The sequence below is a fragment of the Mus caroli genome, unplaced genomic scaffold (genome assembly GCF_978045245.1).
Source record: "Mus caroli unplaced genomic scaffold, Mus_caroli_1 scaffold_1, whole genome shotgun sequence".
NCBI lineage: Eukaryota > Metazoa > Chordata > Mammalia > Rodentia > Muridae > Mus > Mus caroli.
The window spans coordinates 176,242,908-176,265,822 of record NW_028227256.1 but is presented as its reverse complement, the minus strand read 5'-3'; the positions used below and the strand labels follow the sequence as shown (position 1 = coordinate 176,265,822).

General features: G+C 41.1%; 1 protein-coding gene across 1 annotated transcript in view; it reads right to left on the bottom strand.

Annotated features, from left to right (window-relative positions):
* The window catches only part of Drc8 (dynein regulatory complex subunit 8), a 79,736-nt gene that overhangs the window by 6,900 nt on the left and 49,921 nt on the right, over positions 1–22,915 (bottom strand). Inside the window, exons 3-6 of the mRNA XM_021160871.3 lie at positions 20,857–20,929; positions 3,383–3,462; positions 2,622–2,664; positions 2,458–2,524 (exon numbers count right to left, since the gene is read on the bottom strand). Coding sequence (XP_021016530.2) covers positions 2,458–2,524; positions 2,622–2,664; positions 3,383–3,462; positions 20,857–20,929 — 263 coding nt within the window. The remainder of the gene's footprint in view (positions 1–2,457; positions 2,525–2,621; positions 2,665–3,382; positions 3,463–20,856; positions 20,930–22,915) is intronic.

Sequence of the window (22,915 nt, the reverse complement as noted above, 5' to 3'; positions counted from 1 at the left end):
ACACACAGTGCAGCCAGTGTCTGACTTCACTGATTCAGCCAATAGTACTACTGTCATGATGATACCCATGGGCCCTGGCAAGTCTTAGTGTTACTTTATACTCATCTCCCATTTTTGTCCCCTGCCCTCTATTGGTCACCATGGCCCAGGGTGCTGTGATAGTCTTACTGCAACAGTTCCCTCCTCCCATTCACGCCAGGCCAGGCCATGGCAGAGAGCCTTGGGATTGCTCAAGGAGCCCCAGCTCATCTCCTGGCTGAAGCTTCCTTACTCAGCCATAAACTGACCAGCACCAGAACCACTTCCCACCATATCACCACACTGAATGACTCTTCTCTACCTCCCAGGGATGACCCACACTCAAGGGCAGGCCTCTACAATTCAGCCCCAAGACATCCACCCCCATTCCTTTCCTACTGGGGCCAACAAGATGCCCAGGGCTGCCTGAGTTCACCTTCTTCCACATGCCTGGCTGCCTTCCTTCCAGATTTTGCTCCTATTCCTTTATTCATTTCCCTCAAACAGTCCCCCACCTGTCTTCATTCAACTACCCATTGGTTTATCCGTAGCTCAACTGTTACTACTCATATGTTGATACCCATGGCATGTGAGGGAACTGTAACATATAAAATCTTATTAAGCCTGCCCTCAATCTCAAGCAAAGCACAGTGGCTCCCATCTGTAATCCCATCTAGGAGGCTGAAACAGGAGAACTGCTTTGAGTCTGCTGTCAGCCTGGGATGTGTATGAAATGCCAGATTCACCTGAGTTACAGAATGTAACCCTGTCTAAAATTAAAGCAAAAACAAAAACAAAACAAAAAACAAAAACAAAATCAGATCTATCTTCTCAAGGAAGCTATTTTCTCTATGGCCTTCCCAGGCTAAGCTTCCCAGGCTAGTTTAAGCTTGCACTGATCTTCTGAGAGTTATTTTTTCTAATGTCTCATATCTATCTATTTTACATGTTAGCTTTGCTTTCCTAATAAGACTGTAATATGTTCAAGAAGGGCATCAGATTCCAGTATCATTACCACCCACTGTGCTGTAACAACACTAAACACACAACTGGCACACAGTAGGAGTTACTGAACCTCTTTGGCTGTTTTTATTAACTTTATGTGACATAATATAGGGTTTGTGTCCCTTCATCCTTAGGATTTGAAAGTCATAACACACTGAAGTGAACTGCTTAGATGATTTTAACACTGTACGCCATCCTGAATGGCATCTATGATTTTCATATTACTCCTCTCTCATTCCTGATCCCTAATGGTGAACTGAGTCAAAATGGCCAAAGCAGGTACATAGAGTCAATACTGCTCTCCTTGCTCAAACTGCCGCCTATGTCCATGTTCTCAAGTGATGTGTGACAGCTGCATCACTCAGGACTCAGCCTGAGCAGAGGAAGCAGAACTCCTCCCTTACTACAGGAGTGATGGGGTGACAACAGCATTAATGACTGCCCAACAAGCCACTTACAGTCAGGGGAATACATAGATAGACTGACCTAAAACGACAGAGTTTAAAGGAAACACATAGGTATTCGTGGTGGAGGTCCCATAATCATAAGAAAATAGCTTTTGTGTGAATTCACATCCAATTTAGGCTATATTGTTTCAACCTTACCACCTAAAAAGGGCTTTTAAAAGAAATTTTTGCCAGGCAGTGGTGGCCCATGCCTTTAATCCCAGCACTTGGGAGGCAGAGGCAGGCGGATTTCTGAGTTCGAGGCCAGCCTGGTCTACTGAGTGAGTTCCAGGACAGCCAGGGCTACAGAGAAACCCTGTCTCGAAAAAAAAAAATTATACACTTTAACTCAAATCTTCTATTTAAAAAGGCATTGGTTTATGATTGACAGTTCATTTCTTTAAGTTGCTTATCTTTTATTCAGGAAATATTTTAAGTAAATAAAGTAAGCACAATTTATGCAAGTAATCATTATACTTCTATTATACAAAATCAAATACTAAACCAAAATAATAGAAATAATAAATGACTATGTAACCAAACAATTGTTTTTGAAGTACCATTTCCTATAAATTTTGCATAATTGTTAAAAACTTATTAATTGAGGCTGAAGAGATGGCTCAGCAATTAAGGTGCCATGCTCTTGCAGTGAACCTGAGTTCAGTTACCATGTAACTCCAGCTACAGGGGGCCAGATGCTTCTGGCCTCCATGAGCACTGCACTCATACACACAGACACACACACATGCACAGAGAGAGACACACACATACATGTACACACATGCACACACATATAACAGAGAGAGAGACAAGAGATTTAAAAAATAAACATCTTTAAAACCTATTGATCTTTGCATAAATTACCCTTACAAGAGATAAAGCCCTCGTTGCCCACTTCTGGTGCGTCCAAGGACAGCTACAGTGTACTCATATAAATAAAATAAATCTTAAAAAAAAAAAAGAAGAAGAAGAGATAAAGCCCTCCTACCTTCCTCAGTCATGTACTTGACCAGTTCATCCTTAGTAAGAAACCCACGTTTAGCTGGATCCAAAACCTGAGGAAAGTAGATAGCATATATTGTCCTTGTTGAATAAATTCTATATGATGAATTAATTTATCACATATACATGAATAATGTAGAGCTCACCCACCTCAAAAGCTCGCAAAAGGATATCTTCAGCAGCTGGTCTGTATCTGTAATTTTACAATAAAGTCAGTTAATATCAGCATATTTATCTCAGTCTCTATGATAAATGACTGCAAAACAAAACAAAAGCTACTAATATCTTAGGCTAATGGCACTTCCCCCAATGACATTTCTTTCGATTTCTGGATATGAAAGTCAGCAGTACCTACTCCCCAGGAATGTTTGATATTACCTACTAACAATTTTTATTGATATGAAAAGAAACTTGTTTAGAGCCAAAACCTCTACACTCAATCAACTTTGGTGTGTGAGCCAATGCTATACTTACACTAGAAAAGTAACTGGTGTTAATTTTTATCTTAAAATGATAATTCACAAATATTGTTCTTTTATGTAGCTCCTTTGCTATGTAATTATGCCTTGCTTAGATCAATACATACTAGCATGGTTGGTATTTCTAAGCTTATCCCTAAACCAGCCTTAAGTACACTGAAAGGCTAGAGGAAGCTACCCTGAGACATAAGCTGGGTGAATAAAATCTGCGAATCCAAGTGCTTTTCTTTTGCAGCAGGATCTTACTCTGTAGTCCAGGCTGGCTTGGACTATCTAACTAAGGCTATCCTGAAATTTGCTGCCATCCTCCTGCTTCATCCCCTTAAGTGCTAGAGTCACAGGCATGAGGCAGCGCATCTGGCCAAATGGAATGTTTCCACATTAGTGTCATTCTGGTCATTATTTGCCTTAAAATTAAATTTCCTTCCTTACCTTCTTTCCACAAGGGCTCTGGTCATCACTGGAATAAATTTTTCAAATCGAATGTAGCCAGTGGGTTCTTCTTCCTCTATCTAAACAGTTAGAAACAGTCATCTATTCACTCAACAAATATATTAAGCAACTACTTTTTTTTCATCCCTGAGCCAACTGTTGAATTTGATGAGGAGGTTCGGGGCATGCATCGTGCTCGTGGCAGTTGTTTTTGCTAGGAGAATACCACAGCACTAGCAGCTGAGGATAGCTCTGTGCTTGCCATGTAACCAGGGGCACCTGAACTCAATCCCGAGCGCCCACATTAAAAACAAGGTGTGTAGCTGCACAGTGGATTATCACTTACAGTTAACCTCTGGCATGTGCATGCATGTACACACATCAAACAATACCAAGTATCCAATCTGTTTCACTGAGGGAAAGACTCTGTCTTTTTAGGATGACCTAAAACTTGCAGTGATCCTCCTGCAGACCCACAAATGGTGGCATGTCAGACCTGAACCACCATCCCTGGCTTGAATGTCTAGTTCTGGATATGTACAAGCATGCGAAGAAGGAGTGTGGGTCTAGAGGAGCACACAACACAGGAAACTTCTCTGGTGTGGGCATCAGGGAAGTCACTGAAGAAAGTGCTGTTTGCTCTGGTTTTCAAGGACAAGAAGACTAGGGCTGGAGCACAGATTCCAACAGGCTCAGTTCTTCAAGGTGATGCTGAAGAGAGATAAGGCCTTATCATTTACAGGATTTCCATTCCCTGTTATCCCGAGAACAATGTAAAATCACCGAGGGTCTCATGGGTGTGTATTGGAAAGAACACTGTTGTAGGTGAGGCAGCTTCTTCAGATATAGAAAGATTGTGCAGACAGGAGTGAAGGCCATGAGGGCAGTAGATGTTATATCCAGGAGACCTTTGAGAAGACTTGACAGGGCTGACTACAGTCACATGTTATGGATAAGGGGGTACAGAAGTCTAGGATGACCCCCAATTCTGACTGTTTTTCTTTGAAATGAAGAATAGTGAATAAGATCAAATGATTGCCAGTCAAGATCTCAAGGACCAACCTACATCTCAAATCATTCTTATACTTATAAAGTGCTTACCTGAGTAATAGAACTTTGTTCTGCCCACTCTAAGGTAAGAGAATACTATTCTAAAAATGAGAGCTTTTGGTATCTAGCATTATAGGATGAGAAGGAAACAGGTCTTTTCACCTGCAGTTCAACTCTGACAGACTGACTAACAAAACTCTATTGACCTAAACTTCCGTGTCAGGCAATTTATAAGGAGCTATAAATTTTGCACTCTCTTTCAAAAATGCTATTAAAAGGCTCGTAGATCCCAATTCAACAGATGAGCTTTAAGGAGATTTATTGATTCAACAAAAAATAAATCTATAAGTTGCTATTAAGTGGGAAGCACTGCCATTCAAATGACAACTCTTTTCAATGTTCATATTAAGAGTCATACCTCATATGAGTAGAGTCTCAGACTCCAGGATCAGAGAATCAAACCTATCTAGAGACATCATGTTTCATAATTTCTGTACCCATCAGTATGTGAACAATTTCTTTAGAACCCTCTAAGGGCTGAGGTGAGCAGTTTGACAATTCATGTTAATGTAGCTGTGTTGTACTTGGGCAATAGTCTGAAAACCCAGCACACAGAAACTTAAAAATTAAATATCTGGCACAGGTGCAGTTCAATGGTAGTGTGTTTATGGACTCTGTGGTTTAATCCTTGGAGCAGACTTTGTAAAAGTGAATCTCTTATGTCTCCTAGAAACTTCAGAGATACTATACTCATGAAGTTTCACCAACATGGCTGCCTACACATGACCTGAGCAAGGACAACACCAACAGACATGCTAACATGGAAGAGACAAAGTTGAAGAAGCCTCAACCCTAGACAAAGCACTACAGGCACCTAATGACATTCCGCCACCCTCACAGATCAGTGCCTTGCTCAACCATCGTTAGAGAAGCACCCTTCTGGAGTAGATGGGAACAAACAGAGAACCACAACTAGACAATGTGCAGACAGTGAGAGACCTTGGAACATGCAGTCCTAAGTGGAACGTCTCCATCAAATCTCTCTCTTCAGGGCTCAGGGAACCCTGCTAAAAAGGAGGCAGGAGGAGTGTATGAGCCAGAGGGGATGGAGGACACCAAGGCAACAAGGCCTTCTAAACACAGCAGGGCCGACACACAGATGAACTCAGAGACTACGGCAGCTTGCACAGGGCCTGCGTGGATCTAAGCCAGATGGGGTCTTGTTCTGAGAGGGGAAGTACCCATCCCCAACTTATACACATCTCTAACTGATAACCACTCACAAATGAAAAATGAGTTTTGTTCAATGGAGTCTCACTGGAGATACAAACCTCTCTTAAGGGCAGGCTCCATGCCCAGCAGTAGATGGCCAACACAAAATGAACTCAATGGCATTTTGGGAAGTTTTTTTTTTTTTTTTAACCTTACAGGTCTTTTATATACATATTACAATTTCTGATTTTTTTTGTTTTTATTATCATTTTTAGATGCCCATTTGTTTTCTAAGGAAAGACAGAAAGAAAGGAGTGCCAGTTGAGGTAAAAGAGGGGGGTGCAGAGGATCTGAGAGGAATCAGGGACCACAAATCATAATCAAAATGTACTGTTTGAAGAAAGTTCTATTTTCTCACATACACAGGTAACTGAGAGATGCTGAAAATGGGAGAAATGGGCATCCAGGGATGAACATGCTAACTGCTTACCCAATACCACATGGTCAGGCCTGAAACATGCATGCCAGTAACATCATATGCACTGTATTTATATATTTAGAAAAGCATATGTATGTAACAACAATTAAAGACAAAGAGGTCATAAACTTAAAGAGAAAGGGGTTGGGTTCATGGAGTGTTTAGACTCTAAACTTTAGAGAGAGGAAAGAAGGGGAAATGATGTAATTATAATCTCAAACAAATAAAAAGAGTCGGTCCCAGAAGATCATTTATAGAGCAATAATTTGTTTACATTTATTTATCGTGCATATGTGTGAGTGTGGGCATACTTGTGCCACAGAATAAGGAGGTCAGAGGACAATTTGCAGGAGTCAGTTCCCTCTTTCCACCATGTGGAAGGATAGGACTCAGGACTCAAGCTTGGCAGTGGGTAGCTTTACCCACCGATCCATCTCACTAGCACACAGTGAAAATATTAAAATTAACAGCTTGAGTTTCCCTTCTTATTCCTTCAGAAATTGTTCCAGAGTAGGACAATTGTTTTTCATGTGCGGTAATCCTCCTATGTCCCCTAGACAGCTCTAGAATAGACAACAGCTACCTTTACAAAATCAAGTCCTTTATCTTACAACAGAGCTTCATCAACCTACTAACTTTAGTATTCCAAAGTGCAGTTCTGTAACTCCATCTGAGTTATATTAGAGTTGACAAATGACATATAATATGTTCCTTATGCTACCTCCCTGGGTCCCTCATCACTAACAAGCCCTCAGTGATGAGAACATTAAGGTTAAAACTCTGCAGATGATTTTTGAGATTTTTTTTAAAAAAAGTTTTTTAAACTGTCTTATTGTTCTATTGCTGTGAAGAGATAGAAACTCTTACCAGAAAAAGCATTTAATTGAGACTTGCTTACAGTTTCAGAGGTTAGTCCATTATCACCATGGTGGAGAGCATGGCAGTATATAGGCAAATACCGGAGAAGTAGCTAAGCTACATCATGATCCACAGGGAGGAGAAGGGGAAAGGGAGGGAAGGGGAGAGGGGGAGAGGGGGAGAGGGGGAGAGGGGGAGAGGGGGAGAGGGGGAGAGGGGGAGAGGGAAGGGAAGAAGAGAGAAAGGGAGAGAGGAGAGAGCACACACACACTCTCTGGGATTGGCATGCCACCTTCAATGACATACTGTCTCCAAGACCACACCTCCTTCAAATCCTTCAAATCCTTTCAAACAGTTCCACTCCCTAGTAACTAAGCTTTCACATATATGAAACTATTGGGTCCATTCTTATTCAAACCACCACATTAGTGGTGAATGTTAGAGACAAGCTCTAAACAATCAGAATAGCAAAAGCAGGTATAAAGTTTTTTGTTGTGTCCAACTCGGCCAGCAAGAAAGACGCAACCACCACCACCACCGATTCTTTTAAAGCAGTTTTACTCAGGCAGCTTCTTTCTTAAAATCCCCCAGCCTCTCTGGTTACACTCCAGCCACAACCACGCCCCCACCAATCACCACAGGTCACATCACCTCACCAGGCAGGCTTGCTCAGCCAATCAGGGATTAGGGGTGGGCCATCCACCAAACATGGGCTTGTTTACTGCCTGGAATAGAGTTCCATCCGGCTGGCCAGGAAGTCCGGAATGGCTTCCCACAGTTTTTCTTTCCTTTTTTTTTTTTTTAGATAGAGTCCTGCTATGTTACCTAGGCTTGCCTTAAAACTCTTAATCCTCCTGCCCAAGCATCTCTATGTTGATTTTATAAGTTTTTGTCATCATGTCTAACATAAATTTTCTTCAGTTTAAAGAGAAAGGATTACACATACACACATACACAAGCACACACACATGCACACACACGCACACGTGTGCATGCACTTTACAATTTAAAAGTAATTAAAGGGCTGGTAAGGGACTCTGAGGGTGACAACATTTACTGCAAAAGGCTGGTAACTGGAGTTCAGTCCCAAAACCCCAGGAAAGGTAGAAAGAAAGGAACAGACTCCACAAAGTTGTCCTCTGACCTTCATATGTCCACCATGGCATACATGTGCATGCCCAAACACACCACACATATATGCATGCACATGAGCACATGCACACAAATTTTAAGTCCATTTTAAATGTTTCTTAGTCCATTTTGAAAATCTAAAATTCTTTCCATGACTCAATACTGCCCTCTAGAGGCCATATCTATATTTCTCTAACTATAGGTAAGCAATGACATTTAAAACATGACTATTCTAAATACGACATTCATGGACTGTTTCATGAGTGACAAGAACTATTTTATTATAAATGATTTTATATTCAAATAATTAATTTTCTTTTAGTATAGTTTTTAACAGAAAGTTGCAAAGATAATAAAAGAATTTTCACCTGCATTCCTATTGCTTTAAATTCTTTATTTTATTGAGGCAAGATTGACAAACTAAAATTATACATATCTAATGAATACTTTAATATACATATAGAGTGAAATTATACATATAGAGTGAAATACAAATAGATGCTTTAATATCCATATAAAGTGAAATTATTACTACAACTCAGGTAATTAACATATTTATCACCTCACTAATTTCCTTTTATTCTGTAACAAGAACAATTAAGATCTATCTTATTTGGCTCACTGTTAGTTGTTTAATGTCTACCTGATGAAGCAGTGTGAGTTTTATGAGATAGGATATGACTGCTTTGTGAACCCTGAGAGTTGATGATAATAGTAACACTACCCAGAATACAAACTCTTCTGCTCCTGTGCTGTGCAACGAGACCCGTTCTTAAAGGGCTACGTGTAGAAGCTCCAGGCATGACTATACCTCACTAACCACACAAACCTGCTTCTTCGGAAGTGTGGCCTTGCCTCTCTGTTTACTGTTGCTCCATTCTGTTTGTATGATGCTAGAGTCTGGGGAAATGGACCACTCTTAAAGCCAGGCCCCATGCCCAGCAGTACAACACAAGCAAATTCAAGGGCATCTCTGGACATTCTTTGTCTCATAATGCTTTGTTAGGGCCTGCCTGCCTGCCTTCCATTTACCTGACAAGTCTTTTGTGTATATATTATAGCTTCCCAGTTCTGTGGGTTTGGGATTCCTGTGTGTCGAGCATTGTGTCTCTGCATCTCTAAATGTTTCTTGTGCTTTTTCTTTGGGTCTTTTTCTTCTGCTTATTTTATTTTACTTTATTTTTTATTGTATAAGCCTGTTAGTTTTTTAAGAGAGAAAGGGTGTGAGTTTTGAATAGGAGGGGAGGTGATGATCTGGGAAGAATTGAGGGACAGAAAACCATATCAGAATATATTGTATAAAAAAAGTCTAGTCTCAATTTTAAAAAATTGACTAGAACTATGTTTGAGTTATGATCTCATTAGTTCATTAGCATTAAAGAAAATCTTCTTACAAAATAAACAACCAAAACAGCTGTAGAGATCAACACAAAGAAAAAGGATCATACACAGAGAACTCTGGGAGACAGGAAAGAACATGAATCCAAGAACAAGCTCCTGGAAATCCATGCAATCAGAAGCAAGAAACTCAGTAAAAACATTACAAGAGTAAGCTAAGAAGGCTGCAGAGAGAAGACAGAGATGGAACAGTCTGGAAGCACACAAATGACCTGAAGAATTCTAAGAGATAACAAGAAGGGAAACGGGTACATAAAAATCAACGCCATAGTTGCAAGGCCTTTTTCTGCAGCAAAGGGATGTGATTCACTGGTTTGAAGGCCACCAGGTCCTTAATACAAATGAAAGTGCAACTACATCCATACAAACCATTATGAAATTTCAATTTCTAAAGACAAAGAGAAGAAAAGCAGTCCTCCAGACGGGAACTTTTAATTAAGAAATCACTGGGACTGGAGAGATGGCTCAGTGGTTAAGAGCACTGACTGCTCTTCCAAAGGTTCTGAGTTCAAATCCCAGCAACCACATGGTGGCTCACAACCATCTGTAATGAGAAGATAGCTATAGTATACTTACATATAATAACAAATCTAAAAAGAAAAAGGAAGGAAGGAAGGAAGGAAGGAAGGAAGGAAGGAAGGAAGGAAGGAAGGAAGGAAATCAAATACAAAGGATGGATCCAGACTATCTCAACAGCATCACCAGGAGTCTAACAACACACAGTGCTTGACGTTTGGTTGGCTGGCTGGCTGGCTGACTGGTTGGATGGATGGATGGATGGATGGATAGATAGATAGATAGATAGATAGATAGATAGATAGATAGATAGATAGATAGATAGATAGATAGATGGTTTGCAGTACTAAGGACTAAACCTAAAGCTTCAGGTGTATTGGCAAGTACTTCATTCTGGACTACACCCTCAGCCCTTTTTGGTTTTAGTTTTTATAATTTTTTGAGACCCTAAATTTACTCTGTGATCCATGCAGCCTTAAACTTGAAATCCTTCTGCCTCAGCCTCCTGATTAGCTGGGATTACAGGCCTGTACCACCAAGCCTAGCCCCAAACTCATAACAAAATTCTATCCCCAGCAATAAAAAAATTTAAAAAAAGAAGTCTCAAAAATATTACCTCCTTTCCAAGAAGTCATCAAAGAATGTGTCAAATATGAAAGAAATGAGAAATTATACAAAGTCTAGAGGGGAAAAGCAGTTCCCAGAAATCCCTCATGACAACTGTGCACTACATGCAGAGGCTAAGTACCCACACTGGAGGGTTTTACTAAGAACATGGCTGCACTGAGGACCATCAGTATCGCAACCCCTGCTATGATGCCATCATTTTATCCAAGATCAGGATTCTGGAACAAGCCTGACCCAAGTCATCACTGGCGCATCTTTAACACGTGCTGAACAGCTTCTGCTCACTCTCCTGTGGTTCTCCTTGGTGATGTCACAGCCTTCCCTGTATTCCTAAGTAGATGTACTTCAACCTAATCCTAAAACCCAGAATGTAAGGCCAACTGAGCTTAGAAACAAAAACTAAGCATGGCTGACTCCTGGTCATGGTGTTCTGCACATTTGACACCCAGTTCCCATCACAGCTCCGCTGGGTAACAGCAATAGTGTCATAGTTACTGTTCTATTGCTACGAGGCGACACCCTGACCAAGAAACTTAGAAAAGAAGCATTTAATAGGCTGGAGGCTTGCTTACAGTTCCATAGGGTTAGTCCATGATCTTCATGGTGGGGAACATCGGCAGGCAGGAGACATGGAGCTGGAGCACTAGCTAAGAGCTCACATCTGATCCCAAGTTGCAGGCAGGGAAAGAAACCAGATCTAGCACAGGTTCCAAAACTCACCTCCATGCCCCTATGACATACCTTCTCCAACAAGGACATACCTCCTAACCTTCCTAAATGGTCTATCAACTGAGAACCAGACATTCAAATACATGAGCCTATTGGGCCATTCTCATTCAAACCACCACAACTGGCTCCTGTGAAAATATTCTTCTATTTAACCTCTGTTTCTAAGAAATATCAGCAGACAAGCTCTACTGCATGCTGACATTCTCCCACCTCCTCTGGCTCTGGCAGTCCCACCAAGTCTCTCGAATGTCTATAGCTTAGTGTTAGCTTCTTAGAGTATCCACAGGACCACACATGACATCCAAAGGGACATAAAGGATACAGGCAGTGAGATGGCCTTCTAAGTCAGGCTGACTCATTGCTTTATAGGCCAAAGTGGGATGTAGTGCTGTGGACACAGATTATCTGTCTCTGGAAGTCCAGTGATAAAATTTTTATGAGAGGTAACTGAGAACATGCTATAGAGAGGATCATTCTTGCAGGAACCCTGACAAGAAGGGAAGAACAATGTTATAAAGCAGCAGCATTTATAAGTGGTACTGAGGCCTGTGGGACAAGGAGAAACTGGGGTTTTGTTAAGCAGTTGCTAGATGTTAAGGCCATATGGCTCTTTGGCAGCCTATAAAGAAGCATTTGCCTCTTAGAGTAAAAGGCAGACTCTGTCATACATCAATTAAACAGAAGTGGTATAATTCCATGAAGAGAGGTAGTAAATAACTTAGTACTGTTGAATATACAAAAGTTTTTATGCATATCTTTATTTTTTAGGACATTTTAAAAACATTAAACCATCACTGATGCTTAATCATCAAAGTCAACTTGCTTATATTAAGAATCACATTGGAAGACAGGTGATAGTTCAGCTGTTAACAGCTCATAACCAAATATTAGGAATCACCTTGGAAATGCCCCTGTGGGACATTTCCATCAGAGTGCTTCCAGAAAGGGTTAATCAAAGAAGGAAGACTGTCATCAAAGGGACAAGGGATGCTGGGGGCAATGTGACAAGCTGTCACATGTTCCTGCCACCTTCATCCCCTTCCATGATGGACTCCAACTGTGCACCAAAGGAGCCCGTCCTTCCTCAGGCTGTTCGTGTTAGGTATTTTGTCATGACAAGAAGAAAAGTAACTTATAGACCATCCTTAGCCAAGGCTTCAAAAACAAACAACAAACAACAAACAACAAACAACAACAACAACAAAACCAGGCCGTGGAGAGGCACATGCACTCCAGTTTAGCATCCCTGAAATAGAAAATGCAAACAGTTAAAGAGACATTTACATCATCTGGCAAAACAGGTTCCTACGGCCAGAGTCCTGGCTGCAAAGGCCTGGCATGCTGCCATGTTAGAGAAACCAAGCTGCAGGCCCCTTTCATGATGCTGACTAGGCAAATTCTCTGGAGGCTCTAGGCGTGCACCCATTCCTTTCTAACAGTAGGTGGCACTGTCGTGCTGCAGAAGACTCACCCTGGGCAACAGGCACCCCTTGGGAACTGCCACATCTCTCCTACAAGGTAGACTGAGAAATTGAGTTCAACTCCAGCATAACCCAGCTGGGGAGGCACTGGGCCTAGCAGGGGAAGAAAGTAAGTGCATGCTGAAGGAAGAAATGAAACTAGCTAGTGTGACTAGAGGCAAGTGTCATGGTGAACAGAGGGCTAAAATACAAGCCTGGGGAAGTAATATTGCCTCAGGTGCTTCCCATGACACAGGGCCCTCCCCTCTGGCAAGGAACCCAAGTGGGAAAGACTTGCTCCCAGGGTGGCTCTCAGGGACCTGGAATAACTAAACAGCACATGAAACAGAAAGGTCCATTTTCTCCTTAGCACGGACTGACTGGGACAGATATGCATGAGCCAGATTATGTCCCTTGGAAGATGGTAGAAGGAACAACATACTGTCCACTCAGGGCATCAGGGACATCAGGGACATGCTGCTGAAAACAGCCTAAGCAGCACTCAGCTCCAAGATGCTCTCCTTGTCAGGGAAGTGTAACTTTAATTTTTTGAAGTGCCTACTTTTTTTAAAAAGATTTATTTATTTTTATTTAAATGAGTACACTGTAGCTGTCTTCAGACACACCAGAAGAGGGCAGTGGATCCCATTTAGAGATGGTTGTGAGCCACCATGTGGTTGCTGGGAATTGAACTCAGGACCTCTGGAAGAGAAGTCAGTGCTCTTAACCACTGAGCCATCTCTCCAGCCCTGAAGCACCTACTTTAAATGCTTTAACTTCCATTTTAGCCCACCACCCACCAGAGGCAGCGGGAAAGAAAGGATACAGGGAAAATAGACCTATTTAGAAAGGTTCTTTGGAGCAACTTCCATCTGTGTTGTCTGGAAATCAGCAGTTCAGTTCACAAGTCAGCAGTGGCAGCTTGATCCACTCGCAAACACCTCAGGGATACATCAGCAGTCCAGTTCGGTAGAGTTGGGAGAGCAAACACGAATCAGCAGAGTAGCACTACCCAGCAGAGACAGCCAGGCCTCAGCCTTGGCACAAGTCAACAGCAGGAGGGACCAGCAGGAATGCCAGAAGTTCTTGGCTATATCTCACTCGAAGATGGGAGACCCACAAGCATTGCATACTAGTTCTATAAACAAGCCTAGCTCTGCCTCCATCACTGACTGTCAAGTCCTATGTATGCCCTCCAAACATCACGTGACTTCAGCATGCGTGTCGGTCTCGGCTGACATCACTCTGTTAATCAGCCCAAGTCCACAAAAGCAGCAAGAAACTGCAGCACACCACCAGAAGTTTTTTGGCTCATTTCTCTCTATGGAGTCCTGACAAATGTAGCTCAACTATGCAATGTAAGGCAGACCAATACATGCACGTCATTATCAAAGAATCCTTCATCACATGTCCTTTCACATGCTTGCTTTACCAGAACATCCTTTCTCATGTGTCTGCTTCAGCTAAGTGTTCCTTCAAAAGTCTGCCTTAGCCTTTCACCTGTGTCCTCTTCAGCTAAACATTCCCTCACATATTTGCCCCAGCAAAACACCATCCAACTGACTTCTCAAAGAACGCTTAAGTTTCCATTTCAGGGAGGTTCACTAGATCACTGGGTACACAAACTTGCGCTGATTAATGTCTACAGGCTGATGTGCCAGCCAGCTCTCTCTAGCCCAAGTAATGGAAACCATGTGAAGCTGTTTAATCACAGAAGCTACGAGGAAATCAAAAACTGAAGTACGATGCTATTCTTGGTTATCAACTTGACTATACCCAGAATTAACTAAAACCCAAATGGCTGGGCACATCTGTGATAAGTTTTTTGTTGTTGTTTGTTTTTCATAATCATTTGAACTGGGAAGATCCACTTTTAATCTGGATCTTTGATTTAGGAAGCTAGAACTTTAATCCACATCTTTTGAGGTGGGAAGACCTACTTTTATGTGGACCACATGTTAGGCTGGGCAGCAAATATAAGGGGTATGGAAGAAGGAAGATCTCTTTTTGCCTGCTTGCTCTCAACCTTGCTAGCAAGTCCATTCCTTTACTGGCATTAGAGCCCACTTCTTTGGGATTCTGGCATAGACTGAAAGACCAACTGAGACATCCAGCCTGATGGACCAACACCTACTGGATTCTTGGATGTTCCATTCATAGGCAGTCATTGTTGGATTAGCTAGGCCATAGCCCAGCTGTAAGTCATTCTAATAAATATGATATGTATATATTGAAAGACTCCGAGAGGAGCCCCTCGCTCAGGCCTTGGGATAATAGCAGACACCCAAGAACTCACAAGAGACCAAGCTTGATGCAAACCACATGAGGCTTTATTCGGGGAAATCCACAGCTCTGGGGACGACTCATATCCCACGCAGGGGTAGAGGAGTCGACCACGAGGGGAAAGGGGTCCCAGTTTTTATAGGCCCTCAGGGGGGAAAGGAGAAGGGGGAGTAGGAGATTTTCAGATCTAAACAATGTCTATTCTCAAAATATGGGTATGGGAGGGGTACACGGAAAGAGTCTGGTGCAGGTGTAGCAACTCCAGATTGGCCTGGCTGTGGTTGCTGGGGAGATTTTCCGACTCTATTCCAGCAACCAATATTACAAACACCTGGCAATGGACTTCATCAGTGGGCACACACATGGGTTCAAGGAACGGTCAAAACATTGGCAGACACACATGTTCAAGGAGTGGCCAGAGCATTGTGCACCTCTATTTTTCTAAATCAGTGAAGCTAGTTCTGCTAACAATGAAATCTATTTTGCCAATTTCAGGGCTTCTGTGACCTTTTACATTCTGTCAGGATCTTTCAATATTATATGTGTATGTGTGTGTATATATACAAACATATATAAACACACAATTATTCTGTAAAAACATTGAAACTTTTATCTGAAAATTAAATTCTCTTTCATGTGCATGAAATTTACATCTCTAACTTTTAAATTTCTCAGCTCTCTGCTTTCTGAAGATCAGAAATCTCCTGAAATGGATCAGTTTTAAAATTCTTCAACATTGATTCATTTGTTTAATATGTACATGCATTTGTTTAATATATACAGATATGTATGTATATATAGTTGATATGTATATATGTATATGAACATAGTATATATCATATACATGTATATATGTACATATTGTATATACATGTACATGTATATGTGCATTTATGTACATGCATATATAGATGATATGTATATGTGTGATATGTATGATATATACATACCATATATATGATATGTATGATATATACATATCACATATATGTATGTATGATATATACGTATCACATATATATATATATATATATATAGAGAGAGAGAGAGAGAGAGAGAGAGAGACTCTACAAATTCTGTTACTCTACAGAACACTGAGTAATACATAAAGAGATGCTGAGATATGCTTTCAAGAGCACAGAACATTAACAAAATAGAGGGGCCAAGAAAGACACTGCTTTCCACCCACAACAGGCAAATGTGGAGGAGAAGGTGGCTGAGGATGTCTCCTCAGTAAAAAACACAGTTCTATCTTAGTTCTAAAACCTAAATCAATAGTCAATAACACAGGGCATTTTTTGAGACATCTTTTACCTTTCCTGTGTAATTAGTTTAAATTCTCTATAATTCTATTCAAGTTAGAATTCAAAGAACATAGACCTTTAAATAGTCTCTTTCCTCCCAGCTCCTTCGCACTGATGATCCTAGATAGCTCTGACTTAATATCAAGGGCAGGGCTGTTGAGTAACCTGTGTGCAGTAAGATTCACACTAGCCTTTCCTTGTCACAGCTGCTGGCTTTTATAACATCCTATACAGACAGGAATTACTTAAGCAAGCTGCTAATCTTAGAATATTAAACAGATGAATCAATGTTGAGGAATTTTAAAACTGATCTATTTCAGGAGAATTCTGATCTTCAGGAAGCAAAGCGCTGAGAATTTTAGAGATGTATCTGCTCTAAAATTCAAACAGATGAAAGCTACAAAATTCAATTTCCAGATACTACACATTTCAATGGTTTTACAGACTAATTGTGTGTGTGTGTGTGTGTGTGTGTGTGTGTGTGTGTGTGTGTGTGTAAATAAGTGGGTTTTGTGGTGCTTTGATGATCTAGGTAGGGTTTTTCAGATTCCTAATACATATTAAAACGCATATTCTCCTTTCCCAATCTTCAGTCTCACTTCTTTTCTGTTTACTGGGTACACACTCATTCTTTTTTTGTTTGTTTTAGTTTGATTTTCTAGAGACAAGGTTTCTCTGTGTAGCCCTGGCTGTCCTTAAACTCACTCTGTAGAGCAGTCTGGCCTTGAACTCAGAGATCCACCTGCCTCTGCCTCCCGAGCACTGGGGTTGACTCCCTCTCTTCCTCCCAGTGTCTCTCTGCCTTTCTCAGCACCAACTCCAGCTTTATGAGTAAACATTTTAAACCAGTCATCTGGAACAAGAACTTTGGGTGGGGGGTAGGTGGATTCACAGGAAAAACAGGTCTTTCTCCTCATTTTTATTCAAAAACTTTTAAAATTCTAAAGTAGAAAAAATGTTTTCTTACAACTTAGAATTTCTTACTAAATATTTCAAAATAGTAATGACAAACTGATGCTACTGCTATGGTTTGTGTCTGAAATCTCCCCAAGGCTCATGTTTCCCACCCCTGTTACCTAACTAGTAGCACTATTTGGGGAAGGCCATGGAACCTTTAGAGAGTGAAGCTGGTAGACACAGGTGGCCAGGGGTAGCCCTTTGAAGGTTACACCCACCCTTGCTTCCAGCTTCTCTGGCACACCATGACCTGAGAGGCTCTACCACGCTTTTCTGGCCACAGTGGACTGGAGCCTTCTACCACAGTGGTTCTCAACCTGTGGATGGTTAGCCCTTTGGCAAACCTCTAGCTCCAAAAAAATATTTGCATTATGATTCATAACAGTAGTAAAATTACAGTTATGAAGTAGCAACGAAGATAATTTTATGGTTGGGAGTCATTAAAACATAAGGAAATGTATTAAAGGATCAGGGTCACAGCATTAGGAAGGGTGAGAACTACTGCTGTTTTAAAACCATGCAGCAAACAAGTCTTTGCTCCCTCAGACAGTCTCTGTCAGGTACTGCGCTCACAGCACTGTGAGACAATTAAGAGTTGCCAAGGGGCTGCTGTCTGAGCAACAGTCCTCCTAAGTTTAAACTACTTGCCTTTTACAGTGTTTTTCCTTTGAAAACTGGTTTGTGATATATTATTTAATGTATCTTTGAGATAAACTCTGAAGTAGGCATTACTATGGAGAGGTTGATAGTCATAGAAATGAAGTGGCTTGCCCTGTTCTAGAATCAACTGCCTTCCCCATCACTCTGCACACTTAAAGATTCATAAAGGAAAGGCATCTTTAATATAGCACTCATGCAGCTCTGGCTAATGCGCAAAGAGGAGCTGGCCCTGAATTGACAATTTGACTAACTTATACAATCTTACAACGCTTCTGCATCTGACATATGCTATTTTCCTTAAACCTCTTTACGGTCCTGACCCCATGTTCCACTTTAAACAATTTAAACAGAGACAGGAGAATGCAAGTCTGACCACTTGGACAGATGGGAGATTTACACAGCAAACGTACTACCAGAATTGTTCTCACTATTTCTTAAGTACACCAGTGTTGCTCTTTTTGAACAGTTGCTACCCAGGTTCATCTTGTCCATCTGGCAGAACTGGGCTTTTCCTGATAAGAACACAGAGCCTTAATGGCAGGGTGGTTGTGACCCTGTGCCACCCCTTTAACTGCTACTTAGAGATATGTTCTTTGAAATGGGATGAGCCTAATGGCCAGTTCTAAGTCAGTTTTCTTCTTTTGCTATAGAAATAAAGCCTAACTGAAGGTCAATCTTGGTAAATTAATGTTGGATAAACTTTTAAAAATGTATGTATTTTATGTATATAAGTGCTCTGTCTTTTGACACACCAGAAGAGGTCAGCAGATCCCATTACAGATGGTTTTGGAGCCACCATGTGGGTGCTGGGAATTGAACTCAGGACCTCTGGAAGAGTAGTCAGTGTTCTTAACCACTGAGCCATCTCTCCAAGCCCTGGAGAAACTTTCTTCACATCCCTAAACTTCCATTATAGTACAAATTTTTCATTCCTACAGTTTCTAACAAGTCTGGTGAGTATAGCTCTTAACTTATAGTCATACTGGAGGCACTCCTTTAGCTAAATTCCACTTTGTGTAACTTAATATTTCCTAAGCAAGCTTATTAGTAAATCCTTTGTAGCATCAATTTTACTACTTCAAGTTTATCTGCATCAACCTAAAATTCCAAACTCCTTCTTTTTAACATAGCATTGAATAAACAAGGACTCTACCAAGTATAAGGAGCAAGAAGACAGGACAAATTCTACTTCGTTGCTTTTTCGTTCTCATCCCTTGTTAATATTCCAACAACCTCTCACTGCCCCCAAGCAAAGAAAAGCAGCTCTCTTAGATGTTTCTCCCACTGGTGATCCAGGCAGCTTTTTCCCCCCTGAAGGTCTCTCTTTGTTCAACTAAAACTTTCACTTCATGTTCAATCAGAGATCTTTCTGGAAAGCAAAATGGAGTATGAAGCTCTGGGGGTATGGACTGTCCATCCACGCTTCCTTTCTCCTAGCCTCAGCTCACACAGCAAATGATTACAAGAGACTTTTGTTTTGGATTAAGTTCCTATACTAGGTCTCAAAACAGACTTCAAAAGAAAAACTGGAGTCACCCATAATAAAGTTAAACACAGCCAAACAGAATTCCCCACGAAAGCCAGTTTCAATGGGCAAGATAATAGAATCCTTCTGTTTTAATCTTTAGGGGGAAGGGGAGGACTTGCCTGGAGTAACTTGATGTTAACTTGTTAATGATCCTCCTATTGTTTAGCATCTCTTCCCTGCCTTATAAGGAAAGTAACTCAAGCCAATCAGATCTTTGTTCCCTAGGGGTGACCAGTCTCCTCTGGTCAGAAATGCTTATCCATTTCAATTAATCTATAACCACAAAGGAAAACCAACCAAAATATTTTAACTAATGTGGTTAATTTTGTTATTATTATGAATAATAGTAACTTTTAGAATTTTAGACTGATTAATATTCTTATTAACCAGATTAAAATTGAAGGACTTTATTATCATGCCCATTGTAACTGGCTTTCGCTGGGCAGTGGTGGCACACGCCTTTAATCCCAGCACTTGGGAGGCAGAGGCAGGTGGATCTCTGAGTTTGAGGCCAGCTGGCCTACAAAGCAAGTTCCTCTGTGCCAGGACTGCACAGAGAAACCCTGTCTCAAAAAACCAAAAAAAAAAAGGGCTGGTGAGATGGTTCAGCAAGTAAGAGCACCTAACTGCTCTTCTAAAGCAACCACATGGTGGCTCACAACCATCCGTAAGGAGATCTGACTCACTCTTCTGAAGTGTCTGAAGACAGCTACAGTGTACTTACATATAATAAATAAATACATCTTTAAAAAAAAAAGAGAGAGAGAGAGAAACTGGCTTTCCTAGAGAATTTCTGTTTGGCAATGTTTAACTTTATCATGTGTGACTCCATTTTTTTCTGTTTAAGTTTATTCTTTAGTCTATTGTTATTGTTATTGTGATGGTTGTTATTTGTTCTGAAGCTTAGTTTTATTTCCTCAAATAAATAAAAACTAGAGTCTCTCTGCATACCCTGTGAACCAACATTATTACTAAATACACCTGTTACTGGTCTTTCTCCACGTGATCAGACTTCTTTGTCTTCACTGGCTTATTTTCAACTAATTTAAAAACTATCAATAGTTGCCTTCACAACTTGACCAAAATGCTTCCAGGTTCCATTGGTTGACTTATGTGCACAGGTATTCTAACACTCTCAAACAACACCCTCAGTAAGTTAGGGAAGTTTCAGTTTGAGGTAAGGGTTTTTGGGTTGGTTGGTGGTTGGTTGGTTGGTTGGTTGGCTGGTTTGTATTACAAGTTCTAGAGTCAGCTCAGTGACACTTTCTCAACCATGTACCTACCTCTGCAATGAAATCATGCAGCTCTCCTTCAGTCGGGCAGCATCCTAATGACCTGATAATTGTCCCAATCTCTCTAGAAAAAAAAGTTGTGAAAAGTTTTAGAATATAAATTCTAGAGAGGAACTGTAGTATAAATTATCAAATAATTATTGAAATTATTTCAGATCACAGATAACATAGCAAAGCACCTCACTTAAGTACTGGCTCACAAATACATAAGAAACTTCCTGGGAAAAGAAAAAGGTTGCAAGAACCAAAGCAGCCCAAGGTTTTCAATAACTAGCAAATCAAGCCCTGACTAGTTCAAAATCTCAAAGCTCCAGAAAAGGAATCAGGACAAAATGAGGGGAGGAAGAAACAATGTCTGCCACTAGACGGCTGGTTTTAACTGTTGTTTAACTCTGATATAGAAAGAGAATATAGGTTAATCATTTAGTACATTAATACACTCCAGCACAATCTAACTGTAGCCTTGCACTGTGGTAGCCTGGGGGCTACAGGAGGAAGAAGAGACAGACTGGGTTAAATTTTACTTCACTCTGCTTATACTCCTACTTGTTTCAGTTGAATACTGTTCTCTTATCTTGCAAAAGCAAATGCTTACAAAGCTATCTGTAGACTATGTTTGCTACAAGAAAGAATGTCCCAATGGCTACCCACATCTGCTTTTGTAAACACACTTAAACTACAATAGAAACATCCTTTTGGTGGTCATGAGACCCAGAGACCACCTTCACAAGGTCTGTGCAGACAGGAATCTTCACATTGTTACTCAAACTATAAAACCTGTAAGAAACTGTGGGATGGAATCAGACTTTGCAAAACACTAGCTTTGATCTATGTCCACTGCACTTGAAAGTTTGGAAGTTCTGGATAGAGAGATCTACAATAGTGTTCTGTCATAGGAAAGTGAAAATGGGCCTGGATATGACCTATTAATCCCTGAAGACAGAAAAGCATATGAAAAGGATAGAGCCCTTTTTCTTCCTCTGAAGACATCAATGAAGGCAGCAATGTGAACTACTGCCTCTACTATGCAAAGAGCCGAGTTTGTAACTCACTGGTTGAGCACTGGGCTTGTGTCTTGGGAAGTATAAGTGTCTGTCTCTCTGAAGATGGGTAGCATGCCCAGCTAAATGGCAAACAGACACATGGCCAGAGAAAGTAGCTCACTAAGTGTTACCTTTAGCAGCATTGCAATGAAGGCAATGGAGAAGGTGGCTGATAGGAAGAGAGAAGGGGAAATGAGGAAGGGACAGGAAGGTGGTATTTAAATGCCAGGCTTTCTAAATGTTTCTTTAGATAGTAATGAAGTGAGATGAATCTATTTCAAGAGCTCTCCATGTGTGAGGCCCTTGGTTCAAATCTGAACACCAGCAGGGATGGAAAGTCCCCAAGTCCATGTGGTGGGAAGAAAGGGCAATCACAGCAGATGCCCTAGTGACTCAGAGCTTCCTTTGTTTCCCAGGCTGGATACACAGAGCCTAAGCAATCCTCCATGCTATTCTCACACAGCACTAGTGAGAGAGGAGTGATGGGAGCCAGGAGCATGGGAACACAGCAGAAGGGGCCAGGTGGGCACCACAGAGCTCCAGATGGCTTCTAGACAGGCTGAGATGCTGGCCGTAGTGAGGAAACCAGGCTGCTGATGCTAAAGCCCTAGGAACAGTGGTGCTCCCGGAGATGAGAAACAGAGAAAAGAAAACACAGGCAAGAAAAGGGCCAGGTCTTTGCACTGAAAGAGAAGGAGGCTTAGGAAGAAAGAAAATTGAAAGGGAGATGTAGGAAAAGGCCAAAAGAGATGAAAACACCAGATGTGGCAGCACACACTTGCAATCCAAAGCATTTGGAAAATGTAGGCAAGAGAATCAGCAGCTCAAACCCTCTCCTACACAGCAAGTTCAAAGCCAGCCTAGGCTACATGGGACCCCATCTCAAAAACAAACCAAAAAAAAGATGAAAATGTAATTTCAAGAAACACAAAACAGAAATGTTAACAACAAGGACAGAGTTCAGAAGAACTAGCAAATGAAACGAAAGTATGAGATAAGAAAGCATC